This window comes from Protomyctophum bolini (assembly GCF_963924005.1).
Source record: "Protomyctophum bolini genome assembly, chromosome: 15".
In the NCBI taxonomy this organism is placed as follows: domain Eukaryota; kingdom Metazoa; phylum Chordata; class Actinopteri; order Myctophiformes; family Myctophidae; genus Protomyctophum; species Protomyctophum bolini.
The window spans coordinates 42,716,825-42,735,357 of NC_137876.1; the positions used below are offsets into that span (position 1 = coordinate 42,716,825).

The 18,533-nt window shown below is 40.0% G+C and overlaps 1 protein-coding gene across 1 annotated transcript; it reads left to right on the forward strand.

Moving 5' to 3' along the window:
- The first annotated feature begins 908 nt into the window (after nt 1–908).
- LOC308329099 (metalloproteinase inhibitor 2-like) lies at nt 909–2,681 on the forward strand. Its single transcript, XM_080783303.1, has one exon. The coding sequence runs from the start codon at nt 1,092–1,094 to the stop codon at nt 1,752–1,754; it is 663 nt and encodes a 220-aa protein (XP_080639429.1). The 5' UTR covers nt 909–1,091; the 3' UTR covers nt 1,755–2,681.
- The last annotated feature ends 15,852 nt before the right edge of the window (nt 2,682–18,533 follow it).

Genomic DNA, 18,533 nt, shown 5'->3' on the forward strand with positions numbered 1-18,533 from the left:
GCCTCCATATATGGTAACGCCTCGTGACATCACAAGTCCATATACAGTATAGTAACGCCTCATGACATGGCACGCCACCATTTATGGCCATATATTAAGATCACGACACTGACCTCATCAAACCCTGGATAGTGATACATGGAGAAGACTGGATCATCACCTAGATCTGCATATATGGTTCAAGCCAGCAACTCTACATCTGACCTCAAACCCTTAGATCTTCATAGCTGACCTGTTCTGACATTCCATATGTTGGTCCTTAAATACCCGTCATTCCTCTTCGATGTCTCCCTTTTGACTGATACCTGTCCATTAAAGTGACTGATACACTAAAGTTATTAGTGCAGCCGCGCCCGGCAGCCTCAAAAGAATCACACCCGTGTGAAGTGAGGGGCGCTAATATATATCAAAGTCTAACTCATGTTGATTAGGTGATGTAAAACAGACAGTGCCAACACAAACAATAAAGAGACAATATGACGTAATGAGTTACATTATGACGTACATTTTCCCTTCAGTATCGATGCCGTTTACAAAACAAACATGAACTGAAGACAAACATTAAACCTGTGTGTAGAAGCCATCCTCACTGTTTATGTATGTCTACTTATTATTATTATTATTATTAATCACAATTGTTGTAGCTATTTGGCATTATTGGGCTTTAGTTTGATGGGTTATAATTTAATTATTGTTTGGACAACAGGGGCACGCCTCCCCAGGCCTAATTGCTTGACAGAGGGTATAAGTAGGCCTGGGTGATTGGGGAGCGGCATGCACCTGGTGGACAAATGGTTTTTACCTGACAGACAGAACAGAGATCATGCCATAACAAGGAAGAGAAGATGTGCCTGTTTGTAATGTATCATTCACTGCACTTTGGAAAGTAAATGCAAACCAAAAACACATTGGAACTGAAGGAGACGTCTGTCTGTGTGTCTGCAGTCTGTTATAGAATGAACACATTCCTGAAGCAGGAGCAGTGAAGCAAGTGGAACCTCTTTGATGAGAGTAGTTTGAAACTGCGGACGGATTTGTTCTGATTTCTTTGTATTTTTTTGTTCATATTTTATAAACACACATTTCCAAACATGACTTGGACGGTTAGCAGTTGTTTTGTCACCCTGGTCGTCCTGTTCCTTTGGCGGGTGGAAGAGATTGCAGAAGCGTGCAGCTGTTCCCCTGCGCATCCTCAACAGGCGTTTTGCAACGCAGATGTCGTGATCAGGGCAAGGGTGGTCGGAAGGCAAGAGGTTGATGCCGGAAACGACGTCTATGGCCATCCAGTCAAACGCATCAAGTATGACATCAAGCAGATCAAGATGTTCAAGGGTCCTCAGCAGGATGTGGATGCTATCTACACCGCACCCTCCTCTGCAGTGTGTGGTGTGAGTCTGGAGACCAATGGCAAGAAGGAATATCTTTTCACAGGCAAACTGGAGACAGATGGGACCATGCACATCACACTATGTGATTTCATTGAATCCTGGGAAGTCATGAGCGCTACCCAGAAGAAGAGTCTGATACAGCGATACGAGCAGGGCTGTGGCTGCAAGATCACCCGCTGCACCTCCATCCCATGTATGATCAACTCCCCGGAGGAGTGTCTGTGGACAGACTGGGTGATCCAGAAGAGCATCAGCGGACCCCAGGCCAGACTCTTTGCTTGTATCAAGAGGAGTGATGGCTCGTGTGCTTGGTACAGGGGGTCGTCACCGCCCAAAAAGGAGTTCATGGATATCGAGGACCCTTAACTTCACCGACCATCACTGTTCTTCGATGTTACTGAGGATGTCTGCGATTTAAAATAACCTATACAGTCCCAAAAGAAATTGTGTAATATCAGACCCATAGGGGTTGCACATCGATAACATTTTAACAATAAGCCTACATAAAAGCATTTATTGTTCAATAAAATAAAATGTCAGGCAAAAAAGAGGTCTAGTTTAAATCACACTCTGCCTGTTCATAAATAGACATCGTACAGCTGGCATCTTGATGTAGATTTTTTGTGACAGCGGTGCTATCACAAGAAAAACGAGTACCACTCATTTCTGTCCAAGCTGCTTCCATTATTATTAGTAAATGTAATTTATTTCTTGAACTCACATAAACATTTCATCTAAATGAATTGCAAATCCGACTGCTCGGAGTGTGATGTTGATGACCACAATTCATGTGCCAGCCTGTGTACACTATTGATGCTTTTGGCATAGTTGTCTGACTGTTTTCTTAAAAAACAAATATTTTAATAGATGTAGAATGCACTTTGAACACAGTCGCTGCAGCATTCATATTTTCTATAACGATACATGTCTAAAACAAGGGGGTTGAATCCTCAAATTTGATGTCTGTTTGTTTTTTTGTATTACAGCTATGACAGTATAATTTTTGCTTTTCTTTTTGTGATGCCTTGGTTTAAGAGTATATTTTATTTAAGGAGGTTGGATGATACTTCACAATATCATAAAAAAGAAAAGAAAATTGAAGCATCTTCTTTGAAGAATCATGAAAATGACCATGAAATGGCTGTTTGAGGATAACTTTATGTAAAGGTCATCTCAAGTTTACAGATATGTGAAAAGATTGTTCTGTAAGCCTACCTGTTGATTATAAAGTAGAATGGTCTTGTGCTGGTTTCACATGAGACTTTGTTGAGAGAAGGCAACATTTTGCATGCACGAATATTCGAATAACTTAAACAAAATGGCCACAACATAGTAAAAACCTGGTCCTATTGGATTTCGATGTTGGAATATTGGGTTTCAAAGTAACTTAAGAGGACTCGAACCAGGATTTGGACATTCTGGGACTGAAATAACAAACTCAATGGAAGTGGACGCAACAGCAACAAAGACTAATCAATTTTAGTAGCCTGGTATGTAGTGGACACCGAATTTAAAAGCTGTATAGGAAAACAGCAATAACTATTGGAGTTATTTTATTTTCGTGTTTTTCCACTGCTTAACTTTTATTGGTGACTTGTTTGCTGGCCATTGCTGCACTGACGTCCATTATGATTTTTGTTTTCGTCACTGCTGGACTTTTATTAGTGACACGCCTGTTTTGCACTGCCTTATTTAATTGATCTTTCGCTATATTGCTCTGCACTTTATGTGTGGTAAAAAGGGAATTGCAATGTCAGACTCGGATGTCACAAGAGCAGGAAGCGATGCTGCGCTACAACCTCTATGGCTACAACCCGTAGAAGACTGGTGGGGGGAAGACCCTCCAGAGCTCAGTCGAAAGGAAATTGAAAATATCGCGCAAAAGTGGGTGGCACGAGAGATGGAGAGGGAGCACAGAGACAGCAGTTTGGCCACATATGTTGTGGTGGAAGAAGAGACACCCCTAAGAGAGGATGGCAGAGAGACATGGCAGGGAGGAGAGGAGACGAGGTTCTCCAAGCCGACGACCCCTCAGGCTCTGGAGAACACTCTGCAGCTGAAAGAAACCCGACAGGAAAAGCTGACCGACCCTGCAGAAGAGGACGGGGAGGATGGTGAGAATGAGATGGCTGTGGAGACGGGCGGCTCCTCATCTTTCAGCGTCATATCTGAAGCGGAAGAATATGGACAGATATCTGAGGGAGAAGAAAACTGCAAGCAGGGTGCCATGATCAGCAGTTTGGCTGAATCAGCTGCTGTGAGGAGGCTGAGAAGAAAGGTGATAAAGCCACTCTGTGGAGAAAGGCGTCCCACCCCATTACAGAAAGCCAGTGGTGGAAAGACAAATGGCACCATGAAGGAAACTACAATTACATCTGACCATGACCAACAAGGTGGCAAGAAAGAGAAGAAGAAACAGATGAAGAAAGGAAGATGGCATAGGAACCGAAAGAAAAGGAACAAAAGGCCTGCCCAGGAGAAGCGAGAGCAGAAGGAGAAAGAGGAGGATGATGTGCCAAAGGAAAGGGACAACGACCTGCTTTGCTTCCTGTGGTGGCTTGAGGGCTACATCAAGACTTCTCCAGACCATTGAGAGCTTTGACCTTTCTTTTCTCCATCTTTCCCTTTCTTTTTCTTTGCAGTTTCAACAAAGAAGATTCAGTCAAGCTTAAATACAACACACATACCACATACCTTGAATAATGTATTTTGTGTTTGGCTTCTTTGAAATGTATTTAGTAATTGTGTCCATACTGTGCACAATTAGGGGGGAGTGTAGAATCCATCCTCACTGTTTATGTATGTCTACTTATTATTATTATTAATCACAATTGTTGTAGCTATTTGGCATTATTGGGCTTTAGTTTGATGGGTTATAATTGAATTATTGTTTGGACAACAGGGGCACGCCTCCCCAGGCCTAATTGCTTGACAGAGGGTATAAGTAGGCCTGGGTGATTGGGGAGCGGCATGCACCTGGTGGACAAATGGTTTTTACCTGACAGACAGAACAGAGATCATGCCATAACAAGGAAGAGAAGATGTGCCTGTTTGTAATGTATCATTCACTGCACTTTGGAAAGTAAATGCAAACCAAAAAGACATTGAACCTGTGGACAATCTGTTTCTTATGTCTGCGTACATCCTTAATCCCTGAGTGCATCAGTGGGTTTGTTGACTATGGTAGAAATGTTTGGAACCAACAAAATGGCCACAACACTGTGTATAGGAGGAAAATACATACATTTTCTAAAGCTCTTAAAGGACCACCCATTTTGAGGCCCCTCAAAAAAGAAAGAAAAGCTATCTAGGACAGTGCTCCCATGGGACCCTCAGGTTTCCTTGAGGGGGTTCCAAATTGTGTGTTTCTTGTCTGAAAATAGACGATCTGCAAGCTCACAATGTGCCAACCTAGATCTGCTTGTAGATTCTGCTAAAATAATGCTTCAGAATAGGGATGTTATGGTTCAAGAGGTTAATTGTAAATAAAATAAAAATATCCTATAACACAAATATTTGTGTGATACAGTAGGGTGGTCCTCACATAATGTGAAGGGCTGTCCCCAGGTGACAGTGAAGTGATAATGTAAGGACCTTTAAAACGGTTTTAACACGGAATAAGAAATAAAAAGTAATCAATTACAATTTAGGCATTTAGCAGTCTTAATCCAGAGCGATTTAAAGTAAGCCGGAACAATACAAGGTAATACATCAAATACATATAGAAGTTTCCCTCTCTTGTAATGTCTGTGCTAACCCGGGGTTCTTTAAAAATAATACAAATAAAAAGTTGGTCACATAAAAAGAATCATAAGAACTGTGTGACCTATCTGTACATGAAGCTATGATTATACATACATTATAGAGTTCTATGTTCTACATCTACATAAAATGCTGACTTATCTTATCTAATAAAATGCTAAATCTGGTTGAAGAACAAGCGAGCTGCAGCATTGTAGATCAATTGGACAGGCTTAAGTGCACATTCCGGTATAGGCCAGTAATCAACAAACTAAATTGGTCAAACATTGGCCAAGTTGTCAAATAGTAGGGGCGCACGATTATGAAATTATGACCTGACATTCGATCTCGGATTATTTGCAGGGTCATGTCTGACGATACCGATTATGACCGATTCCCATATTATACAGAGGACCATAATGGAAACAAGCCTAGGCCCTAGCCTGTTAATAAAGTGTTTAATCAATCAATAAATAGTATATACTATTTTCCAAATGTCTGTTTTCACAACTGAATGAAATTAGTTGTCATCCAGTCCATCTATCTATCTATGTAGCTACTGATTGTTGGGGGGAACAAGATGATTTGCTGCCTGCCCATCTATCGTTTTCAGGGGCAGCAAAGAGCTCACTTGGGAACTGCAGTCAACTGTCTGCCTTTCCTCTAGTAGTGGCTACGCTTTCTGACCTGAAATGAATCAACACAATCAATATGTGTTTCATCCAGTAGAGGGAGCAGCACACAACATGACCATGACCTGTCTCCCATCTCTACTGGACCAATATGCAACTGCAACACATAGAAAACAGACCTGGGCTGATGTAATCATTCATAATTAATGTCTGTTCTGCTTATCTGAACCGACTGCCTGCATGTATATGAGATATGTATTTGCTCAGTGGTGCTAATGTCTTGCTATTCACTCTGTGAAGAACCAATTAAAACCAGGAATTAAGCATCTGTGTAATTTTAGACTTATATTTGAATAGTGTTATATTTGACAATAGCAGATCTACAAGCTCACAGCCTTTTTAACATCTAGAAAGTGTTTGAAATCCTTTTAATAATTTAGAATGTGTTAACAAATCTTCTCTTCTGGGAGTCCCTGGCACAACACATTTTCAGATGGAGGTCTGAGAGATTGATTGGAGATTGATTAGAATCATTTTGTACAATGGGCCACAGGTCTTAACACTTTAAGAGGGACAAACAATGATATATTTAACTTTTCTCCACTTATCATCATGATCAACTGCATTAATATGGGTGTTTCACAGCTTAACTAGAATGCTGCTGTAATTATTATCTCTGCTTGATCTTGACGTGTATGAAGACACAACACACTCCTTGGGCTTAAGACAATTTATTTCATGCTTGGTTGTGTACAGGTTTCCGCAAATAAAACCCCTGTATGGCATAATCAAGGATTTTTGCCAGGAAAATCAAGGATTTTAACCTGCCATAACCAAGGACTTTTGCCCACATTATTCTGGAGGGTCTATTTTCTGTTTACTGAAGAGCTGGAGAGACAGGGAGAACCCCTTTACTGAACAAACATAACAATGATTACTATCAGAATATTTAACCTTCAACAAAAAACATTTAAAGTTTTAACCAAATATATCACTCACCCTACCACAAGTTATTGTGGGCTGTCAAATACTTATAATAATGTAGTAATAGTTTACTTTCAAGGTATAATGAACCTTGTGGTAATAGTTTAATTACAAGGTAGGCTGGGATAGGCCTAAGTACACTATTTACACAATAACCTGGACCTGGCAACCACCTTTGGAAAGCAGAGGAACCGTGCAGGAACCGCTGCTCAAACAAATTAAAATACTAAAATCTATTCAATTCAATACAGAAGCGACTGAAACGGATTGAAAATGACAACAAGAAAGCAGGCAAACACACGCAAGTTGGAGGAGGACATTGAGGAAATCAAAAAGTCCTTAAACTTCATGGGTGCAGAGAGATCAGCGAGGTTGTCAAGCTACAAACTGAGTTGGCTAACCTCATGAAGGAGGTTAAAACCCTACAAACCCAGGAAAAAGAAAAAGATGAAAAAATAAACCACCTTGAAAAGAGACTTGATGATATTGAACAATACTCAAGAAGAGATGACATCATTCTGACTAAACCAAGATCATATGCGAGGGCGGCCGCTCCTGGCACAAACTGTAACCCCGCTAAATAATTAGATCGGACAGGATACAGGAGTATGGTACAAGCATAATAGTTTTATTTATAAATAGGATACAAAAAGGCTTTTATTTGAATATCAAAAAGTATTAAAAACGTAGTGTTTGAGTAGACTTATAAATAGTGGAAGCATGGTAGTTTCACACAATACATCATGAATAAATAAGGAAAAGGGACAACAGTCCTTTACAGGGCTGTTTCACTTGAACACTTGAACCTATGGACAAACCAGAGTCAGTAATGTACACAGAATAGCTACATCCATTATGCATTTGACCAAACAGCTGAACTCTACTGATTACAATATATCCCCTATAGTGCCCCACAGTCACCATTTCAAGCAGCATAAGGTATGATAATAACAACAATAATAATACAGAACAGAAATCATAATACTAGGCCACACAACCAAAAGTATCGCCTTACCAGGTCTCGTCACTCTAACCACACACACTGTCTTTCACTGGCTCAGACAGGCCAACATCTCGACCTGTAGCTGTCACAATGATACACAGGCGTTAGACCATTAAACAGAACGCTGCACATTATTCCATCGTTCTGCCCTGCACCAACACACATACGGCAGTATAGGCTACTCACATTCCTCCCGTTAATGTCCTACACCGAATGGAGAAGCCACACCCCAAACATTACTCGGCGAACCTCCCAGGCTATACACTACAGCAGTATGGTGTAGACCTGACAATGACAATACTCTCATTTTTAGAATAGATCATACAAAACATATTTAACGCGCATATAGGCTTACAAAAGGAGCATATAGGCTTACCAACTGACAAGTCTGCCGCTGCTCGTACCTCTCACAACGCATGAACGTGCGGCGTTTGTGAGACCCACAACTGACGTCCTGTCATCTGCCTGTCCAGAACTTCTTTAAATACACGTCTCACTTAGGACTCTACTACCCTCTAGGGGTTACATTCTAGAAGACGCTCCAGTCGAGGACCTGCAAACCCTCGAGATGCAAGTCACCAGCTTCTTGGAGAGCCATGATATTCACCTGGACCCAAAGAACATCTCAGTGTGCCATACTCTTCCACGCAAGGATAAGAAAACCCCGACAGCAATAATCATGCGTTTCGCCAATCGTAAACACAAAACGGAGCTAATCATGCAAAGAATAAAGCTACTCGATACAAACGTGCATGAATGAACACCTCACGCAGAGGAACGCCATGATTGCAAAAGAAGCTCGCACCATGAAGAAGCAAAAGAAAATTCAAGCAACGTGGACGAGGAACTGCAATGTGTTTATCAAGTTGAATGGATCCACGGATGCCACGCCTGAGGATGGAAAAGTTATCAAGGTAAACAAACTCAGTGACCTAGACGAGTATAAGTAAAGCAACATTGATGGCTTAGCTAATGCCTAAATCCTACAGCGAAGTAAAACAAACTTAAATCGCATGATGGATATCCTACAAATTTTTTTAACCTCCTTGCAACTTTTTGCATGGATTATTTTTTCACGTGTTGTCGGCTGCTGTATTGATCCTACATGTATGCTGCTCACTGCTCCTTAAAACTCTCTTCTGCATGGGACAAATATTTGTCGGCTGCTGTATTGATCCTACATGCATGCTGCTCACTGCTCCTTAAAACTCTCTTCTGCATGGGACAAATATTTACCTCTCGAGGGATAATGCATGATTTTGTGTCGTGGACGTTAAACAATGCATGGATACACATGCCGGCTTCTGTCTTGGATTCCACTGACTTCTTGTTTTTTCTACTCATGCTGCTATAGACGCCTTACGGGATATCGGCGCTGTATTTTGTTTTTCTACTTTAATTTTGTTCTTTGCGTTTATTTTCTAGTCTTCCCTTTGCTGGACTTTATTATCTATTTTATAAATAAGGTACCACCCTATCATGCAGGAACTTGAACAAGACATTGATCCAGACAATAACTTCTTTGACCATTTAAATAATACATGTTGCTACTACACCGATGAACAGTACAATGACTTGAATGTTAAGCTATAGATCATGGAATATCCATTATTCACTTCAATAGTAGAAGTTTGAACGCTAACTACACAAGTATCAGAGACTACTTAAATAAATTCAAAAAGCCATTTAATATCATTGCATTATCTGAAACCTGGCTCTGCCCAGAGAAGGGAATTGATTTTGAAATGAATGGATATGAGCTCAACTATATGAACAGAAGGGGGGAAAGAGGAGGGGGGTGTGGCCCTATACATTGAAAATAGCGTAAATTACAAGGTTGTTGAGAGCATGACAACGTTCTATTGACGACCTGATGGAATGTATTACAGTAGAGATTAATATGGAAAAGCAAAAAAACATAATCTGCAGTTGTGTGTACATAAGAGCACCGGATTCAAGCGTTGAGAAATTCAAGGACAGCATAGAAGTGTTATTCGCCAACACCAATCATAAGGTTACATTCATTTGCGGAGATCACAATATAAATCTATTAAATCCCAATAAAAATAGAATGACAGAGGAATTCATTAACACAATGTACAGCCTGAGTCTACCACTCATTCTTGAGATGAGGGACAAAAGTGGAAAAAACATGTCCCACACATAAGAGCCTTATTTTATGTAAAAAATAAATTAATTCATAAAAATAAAAGCACTTGCAAAGTTAAGTGTAATACAGTTGTGTATTATTATGCCCTTAATTTCATTATAATTGTTTTCATATTCCATCTGAATTAGTTAAAAGCAGGCCCTGTACCCAAAAAGGCCTGTATTTAGCCTGTCCCCAGCAAGTGGCCACAATTTCAAACTGCCAAAAAAGTGTCTAATACTGTCACAATCACATAAATATACATACTAAATTAAAGTAGATTGTCAACAACATAGCAAATAATATACACAGTTAATTTTAATTTATATTTTCTATTAAATATCTCATATCAAATGTTCGTCCCACGTCTCCGTCAACTCCGTCAGGTTTTTTTAAAAGTCTTAAATTAATCAGAAAATATTGTCGACAGATTTAGCCTGAAGACTCCTTTTCCAAGTCCCATTTATATTTGTTGCAACAGTGGAGTACCTGGTCTGACAAGCATTCAATTGTTTGATATTTTAAACAAACAATGTTGATAACAATGTGGTCACAGCTTTTACATGTCAACTCCGTCTGCACATTTTTATGATCTTTGTTAAGAATTCCAAAATAATGTTTATTTAGTTTAGGGGTTAGGTTTAGCTAACAAAATTAAGCAAAAACAAAATGGCTACATTGTACTAAAGAGGGTTAAGATGAAAACAAATGCCATTTTGTCAACTCCGTCAGACGTCAACTCCGTCAGATTTTGTGTCTGACGGAGTTGACGTGTATCTGACGGAGTTGACAAAAGTGTTCCTAAAACAATAAAATTATTGTTTTTGAATAATGGGCAGTATTCTAATTTGGCACACAGTTAGAGCATGCCTTAAGGAACATTTTTGGCTATGGGGCCATCACAGATTTGTCTCGTGGTGACCATGGCAGCCATATTACAAAAGAGCCGCCACCTGATGTTATTTTACAATAACTCAAGTTCTACACCACCTAGGATCTTGATTCTGGTGACTAAGACCTCATTTTCAAGGATGAGGGATACAGTGGTACAATTTAGACTTTCCCTGTGACCATGGCAGCCATTTTTCAAAATGGCCGCCACCTGCTGTTATTTTACAATAACTCAAGTTCTACACCACCTAGGATCTTGATTCTGGTGACTAATCATACATTTTCAAGGATGTGGGGTACATTGGTAATATTTAGATTTGTCCTGTGACCATAGCAGCCATTTTTTTTTCCAAAATGGCCACCACCTGCTGTTATTTTACAATAACTCAAGTTTTAGACCACCTAGGATCTTGATTTTGGCGACTAATCATACATTTTAAAAGATGAGAAATACAGTGGTACTATTTAGATTTGTCCTGTGACCATGGCAGCCATTGTTTTTCAAAATGACCACCAACCTGCTGTTATTTTACCAATAACTCAAGTTTTAGACCACCAAGGATCTTGATTCTGGCGACTAATCATTACATTTTCAAGGATGAACTTTCTCTGGGAGAGGTAAGGGCTTATTTCAGGTGCAGGTTGAGTTTCTACTGACAGGACATTAAAAGGAGGTGGGCTTTCTGGCCTTTGACTTGCCCCTTTCAGGTACAGATGCACAGTTTGACTTCACTGGCCACTGCAGGGAACTGTGGGGGAGAAACTTTGGTCTCTTGACACCCCGATTAGGTTCAGGGTTTTTTTTGGTGGAGACATGCCTTTCATGACATCTTTGCTGCAGCAGTTGATCTCCTTACTGCCAGTGGTGGCACACTCTGGGTCTCTGGGGCATTGTATCTTGGTGGCCTCCTGCCAGTGTTTCTCCATCCTTCTCCTGAGCTCTGTGTTCTGGGGCTCTGTTATAGTCAACTTACATTGTCTTGGCTGGATGGTCCAGCCCAGGGTCCAGCCCAGTCTTGTGCAGATGGCTGCATGGCCCACCTGGAGGCCCCAACCTCACTTGTTCGGTTGGTGTGATTAGGTGGGGTGGTCTTCCCCAATCAGGATGAGGGGTTTGACCCTTTCAAACGGCAGTCTGGCCAAGTGTCTGTATTTAGTTGTGAGTTTAGATACAGGATACGATTGCTCACCCAGCCCCAGGTGACATGAGGTGAAGGCTCCTTTGATTTGGTAACATTGCTTTGGTTGACATGCTGGGGACACAGAGAAAGACACTGATGCCTTCAGTGTCTGCACATCCTGCCTGATGGTCCTGAAGCCAAATCTTCTGTCTTCAGTCTTTCGCTCACTGTTCACTGCTCACTGTTCACCTCACCGAATTTAGCCCAAGGAGTTTGACCCCTAGTTTGGCCATAGACCCCCTAGTTTGGCCATAGCCACTTGCCCAAATGTGCCGACATGTGCTGACCTCATCACATCTGTGATGATGGCTATGGCCGTTTTTAGCCAACGTAGTGTTTTTTGTGCAAAACTAATGCTTGGAATGGATCCAGAATCATGAAAAGCCCCTAGTTTGACATGCCACATGCTACTTAAAGCATAATGAAATTTAGAACATTTAGCCTTATATTGGTTGTTGATGGTACCCAACTTTCAGCAGCTGTCAAACATGCCCCTAGGGTGGTCAAATAGAAACCAATGTGGGATATGTTAGTAGACACCTTTACAAACATTGGTGAAGAAAATTCTTGGTAAGAAATGTATTCACAAATTTTATATTATTCTGATAATATTCCCTGAGTAAATTGGTAAAATAATAGCAGGTCCACCATTTTTAAAAATGTCTACCATCCATGGTCACAGGATAAATCTAAATAGTACAACTGTATTCCTCACCCTTGAAAATGTATGATTAGTCACCAGAATCAAGATCCTAGGTGGTGTAGAACTTGAGTTATTGGGAAATAACAGAAAGTTGGCGGCCATTTTGAAAAATGTCTACCATGGTCACAGGACAAATCTAAATAGTACCAATGTATCCCACATCCTTGAAAATGTATGATTAGTCACCAGAATCAAGATCCTAGGTGGTGTAGAACTTGAGTTATTGGGAAATAACAGAAAGTTGGCGGCCATTTTGAAAAATGGCTGCCATGTTCACAGGGCAAATCTAAATAGTACCACTGTATTCCTCATCCTTGAAAATGTGGGATTAGTCACCAGAATCAAGATCCTAGGTGGTCTAGAACCTAAATCAGTTAAACTTGTCAACTCCGTCAGATGTTCGTCAACTCCGTCAGACGTTCGTCCCGTGATGTTTTTGTTAATTTCCAAAGAAATAGAAAATTCGCTGTCAAATCTTTTGTGCTTATGTATTGAAACACCAACTGAAATGATACGTAAGGATGATTTTTTTTTTTTTTACATGGTTTTCATGTTATAATATTGAAAATAAAGGTTGAAATGACGGTTTTGAGAAATTGGATATTTCATAATAGTGTGATATTGGAACAAAATAATATTAAAAGATTTGTATTACTTAACTTGATTACTGAAAGCCATTATAAGATAACTGAGGACTTTATATTATTGTTGAAATGATACAATTCAATTAAAAGGGATTTTAGTGTGTCTGACGGAGTTGACATGAATCAGGTATTAAGTGCATAAATGTCCCATTTTAGAAAGAAATGTTATGCGAAAAACCTGTTCCTTCTCAAGATTGGTAGTTGAGACCTGTGTCTACAAATACATCTATTTGATTTGAATGTATCTTAAAAAAAAAAAAAATCCAGTTTGAAAAAAGTTTTGTCCCTTATCTCAAGAATGGGTGATTTACAAATTATATGGAGAAAAGTTTAGTGAGTGGGCTGCTTATTAGGGGTGTGCATCTCTCCTTTACAAGACGATTTGATACGAATCGATATGCATGGGCTACGATGCGATTCAGAGGCGATACATTTATACACAGAACGATTCGAATTCGATTCGATTCGGTGGAATTCGATGCGATTTCGATTTTGTGGAATTTGAGGCGATTCGATGCGATTCGATACGATACGGTGCGATCTGACACGTTTAAACTTTTTTAGATTTTTAATTTGAAGCTAGATCTATAAAGAATAGGGTTGGGACTTAATTAAAAAAAACATCTAATTAATTGGAGGATTTGTGATTAATTAATCTCAATTAATCACATTTTAATCGCATATCAATAGGCCTATTTGACCTGATCAGTGAGCTTTTTTTTCAAATGGATTTGGATACGAGTGAATCAATGAATGAATAGTGACTACATAAGCATAGGCAATTAAAAAAGTAGTAATAAAATAGTGATAATATTATTATTTATATAATGCTTCTCTGAGTACTTAGACGCTTTTCAAGGGGAACATTAGAAAACTAATAAAAACAACTTTTTAAAAGAAAAACTAAGACTGGAATAAAATAAATGAAAGTGGAATGAGATAGCTGGGGAAAGACATTCTGGGTTTGAACTTATAGGTGGTGGCATATCTCTGAGCTTTGGGAAGTGCATTGTTTTGACAGGTCTGCCTGCAGACGCAACGATACAGTCATACTGTCGATGCAAACAGACGTGTACAGTAGCTGCTCGGCCTGCTCCAAATGATATTCCCATTCGTCTTTGTGTCTGCCCGTGTAAACGCAGCATCGAGTGTGAGGGTTGGGGAACGGATGGACCATAGAGTTATTAAGGAGGACTCCTTCTAACGATATGGACCAGAGTTAAACTAATGTTAGCTCCCATGCTAACTAGTTGCTACCCTCGTCAGAAACAACACGACCATCCAGATCGGGTGGAAGCTGTTGATATCACGTTGCTTGTGCCCGTGGATGGGAAATGAAATGTAAAAGGCTATAGAAGCGTGGATGAAAGGCAAAGCACATAAAGTTGTATCGTGACTCGTATCTGTGTGTGTATTCCGTCTGACGACGAGTGGTTTATGCTGCTAGTGCTCGTCTGTTGTCGCTGGCTGCTGATGCATATAGAGCGTCATCATAAGCATGCGCCCGTCCTGCGCTGGAAGTAGCAGATCTACAAGTTATCTACCCGTCGCAATGCACAGCGCTTTGGGCTTGTACATCTGTTTTTCCCGCAGTTAGTTGAATTATATCGATTTGCAGCTTTAGGATCGAACCAACGTCCGATGCAGACGCTATTTTGACCGATCCAGACACACGTGCATCGATGTAGTCGCATCGTTAATGTTAAAATCGATTATCGATTCATATCGATATTTTTTGACACCACTACTGCTTATGAATGTCATCAGTGACCATCTGCCAGTTTTTGTGATCTATGACTGTGACTATGTGAAAGGAAAAGAAGACCAAATTATGAAATACAAGAGAATAAGAACAGAACAAAACTTGAATGCATTTAGAAATGATTTACTAGCACAGAATTGGAATAACCTTTATGAAGAAGGCGACACTGACAAAGCCTACGAAACATTTCTTGAAATATTCAAGTCATTATAACACCAACTGTCCAATAAAACAAATCAATGGCAGGCTAAACCAAAACCACACTAACAGACCATGGATCACAAAAGGACTGCATAATGCTTGTAAAAAAAAGAACACTCTATAAGCAATTACTAAAACAAAGAACTGTAGAGGCAGAGCATAAATATAAGAAATACAAAAATAAATTAACTAATATAATGAGGACATGCCAGAAAGAATATTATAGTAAACTATTAGGAGTAACAAGAACAATATTTCAGGTATATGGAAAATATTAAATGGTATTATCAGAAATGGTTCAAACAATAGAAACTACCCTCCTGAATAATTTATTGACAATGAGAGATCCTTAAACAACAGTCCTCATGTGGTCTTTCAAATTTATTATTTAGTCAGAAGCTTTTTTTTGTTTGGTTTTGGTCGTTGCAACTAAAGGGCTATTCCTGTATGGGTCCTCATGTGTGATTTCAGATGATGATTTTGACTAAAGCCTTTACCGCAAACTTTGCAACTAAAGGGCTTTTCCCCTGTATGTGTCCTCATGTGTGTTTTCAACTGAGTCATTGTACGATAGCCTTTACCACAAACATTGCAACTAAAGGGCTTTTCCCCTGTATGTATCCTCATGTGTGTTTTCAGGTCACACCTTTGACTAAAGCCTTTACCGCACACATTGCAACTAAAGGGCTTTTCCCCTGTATGTATCCTCATGTGTGTTTTCAGGTCACACCTTTGACTAAAGCCTTTACCACAAACTGTGCAATTAAAGGGCTTTTCCCCTGTATGTATCCTCATGTGTGTTTTCAACTGAGTCATTGTACGATAGCCTTTACCACAAACATTGCAACTAAAGGGCTTTTCCCCTGTATGTATCCTCATGTGTGTTTTCAACTGAGTCATTGTACGATAGCCTTTACCACAAACATTGCAACTAAAGGGCTTTTCCCCTGTATGTATCCTCATGTGTGTTTTCAGGTCACCACTTTGAATAAAGCCTTTACCGCACTCATTGCAACTAAAGGGCTTTTCCTCTGTATGTATCATCTTGTGTGATTTCAGATTACTCATTTGGCTAAAGCCTTTACCGCAAACTAAGCAATTAAAGGGCTTTTCCCCTGTATGTATCCTAATGTGTTTTTTCAGGTCACCACTATGACTAAAGCCTTTACCGCACACATTGCAACTAAAGGTCTTTTCCCCTGTATGTATCCTCATGTGTGTTTTCAGGTCACTACTTTGACTAAAGCCTTTACCGCACACATTGCAACTAAAGGGCTTTTCCTCTGTATGTATCATCTTGTGTGTTTTCAGATGACTCATTGTACAATAGCCTTTACCGCACACATTGCAACTAAAGGGCTTTTCCCCTGTATGTATCCTCATGTGTGTTTTCAGAATATCATTTCGACTAAAGCCTTTACCACAAACTGTGCAATTAAAGGGCTTTTCTCCTGTATGTATCCTCATGTGTGTTTTCAGGTAACCACTTTGACTGCAGCCTTTACCACAAACTGTACAAGCAAAGGGCTTTCCCCCTGTATGAACAACTGTGTGCCTCTTCAGCATCCCCTTTTGATTAAACATTTTGCCACAATCTTTACAACTAAAACGTTTCTTCCCTGTGTGTTTCTTCATGGAGTGAGTTGTTTTTGACGATGTCAGGTCCTGGGACAGCTTGTGGCTTGAAGACAATGTTTGTTCTTCCACATTTTGTGTCTTGCGTAAAGTCAGTGCTTTTACAACCGACTGACCTTCCCTGGTCTCCACCCAGTCATCACTGTCTTCAGTGACGTCAGATTCAGAACAGTGTGGAGAGAGGAACTGGTCATCTGTGGTTGTTTGTGATGTTCCACAGTCGTCTACATCAGCTTGTGTTTCAATGTGTTCAGTTGAGGTGCTGGCTACAGCCTCTGTCTCTCTGTTTTCATCCTCATCTTCACTTTTCACTGCTAGTAAAGTCATCATTGACCCACCAGCCTCCTCTGGTATTTGAAGTAGCTCTTCTTGTTCCTCTTTAATGTGTGGAGGTTGTGGTACCTCCTGGACCAGACTGGAGCTCATCTCCTCATGTTCAGGGGAAACCTCCTCTTTACACACAGGCAGGTGCAGGAAGTCTAGAGGAGGAAAATATACAATGAGAGAAAACCATTAAATGTTTCAACTTCACATTATATCATGCAGTGTTTAGCTCTGGTAGTTTGATGAACTTCAGCTGTAAATATATTTGACATACTTCCAAACCATTTTTATTTTCACTCTTATTTTTTTTTACTGCAAACATTCTAAATTACCACCACACTAAAGTTAATATGTGAAAATGAGTGTGTGTGTGTGTGTGTGTGTGTGTGTGAGAAAGAGAGAGAGAGAGAGAAAGAGAGAGAGTGAGAGTGCATGAACCGTACTGATGTCCAGGTGGTTTTCGGGTTCCTGTTTAACACTCCAAAACCTCTTCACCTTCAGGCTGGACTCTGTACACTGGTCTGCAATGGAGGAATATAATAATGACTTTAATAATAAGGACTTTGATGTGACATGAATAACAAGAATATGTTGGCAATGCAAGGGACCATTTGGGAATTCAGAAGAGCTCAGAAAGAGCTGCAAGCTCCTCTTCCTCATGAACTTGAATTGAAACGATCAGTAGGCATGCAAGTGCAACATACTGTGCTGAACATGTGGTGGAAAGGTTAACACAGCTGCAGGAAACGCGGACAAAGGAAGTAATCAACACTCCGGACTACATGGACTACATTAAAGCTGGGATCACAGGAATCTTGACATGCCGTTTACAACATTACACAGACATGCTCAAGGATATTCATTCTGCTGTTTCTCTCCCTGCCATGTCTTTGAACCGCCTCCAAACTTATATTATTATTATTATTATCCGACCATCTATTTGACAGCCAGTCTATTAATCTAGCCCCATCAGATCATGGCGGGGAATCAGCTACGACGGCTAGTTTCACCACCGACATTTGGAGCAGTAGCGTGAGTCCAATGTCGCTCATCAGCCTAACTGCACAGTTGGTAGACATTGAGTTCAACCTCCAGAGTCAAGCTGTAAGCCAAATAATGTTGTGGGTTGCATTAGAATAGAATAGAATAGAATAGAACTTTATTTGTCATTGTACAGGTACAACGAAATTTCAAACGAGCAATCCTTAAAGTGCATAAACAACAAAGATCTACAACAACAAAAAACAAAAAAGACATGGCAAGAATAAAAACACAAGGTGAGCACGACACATCCT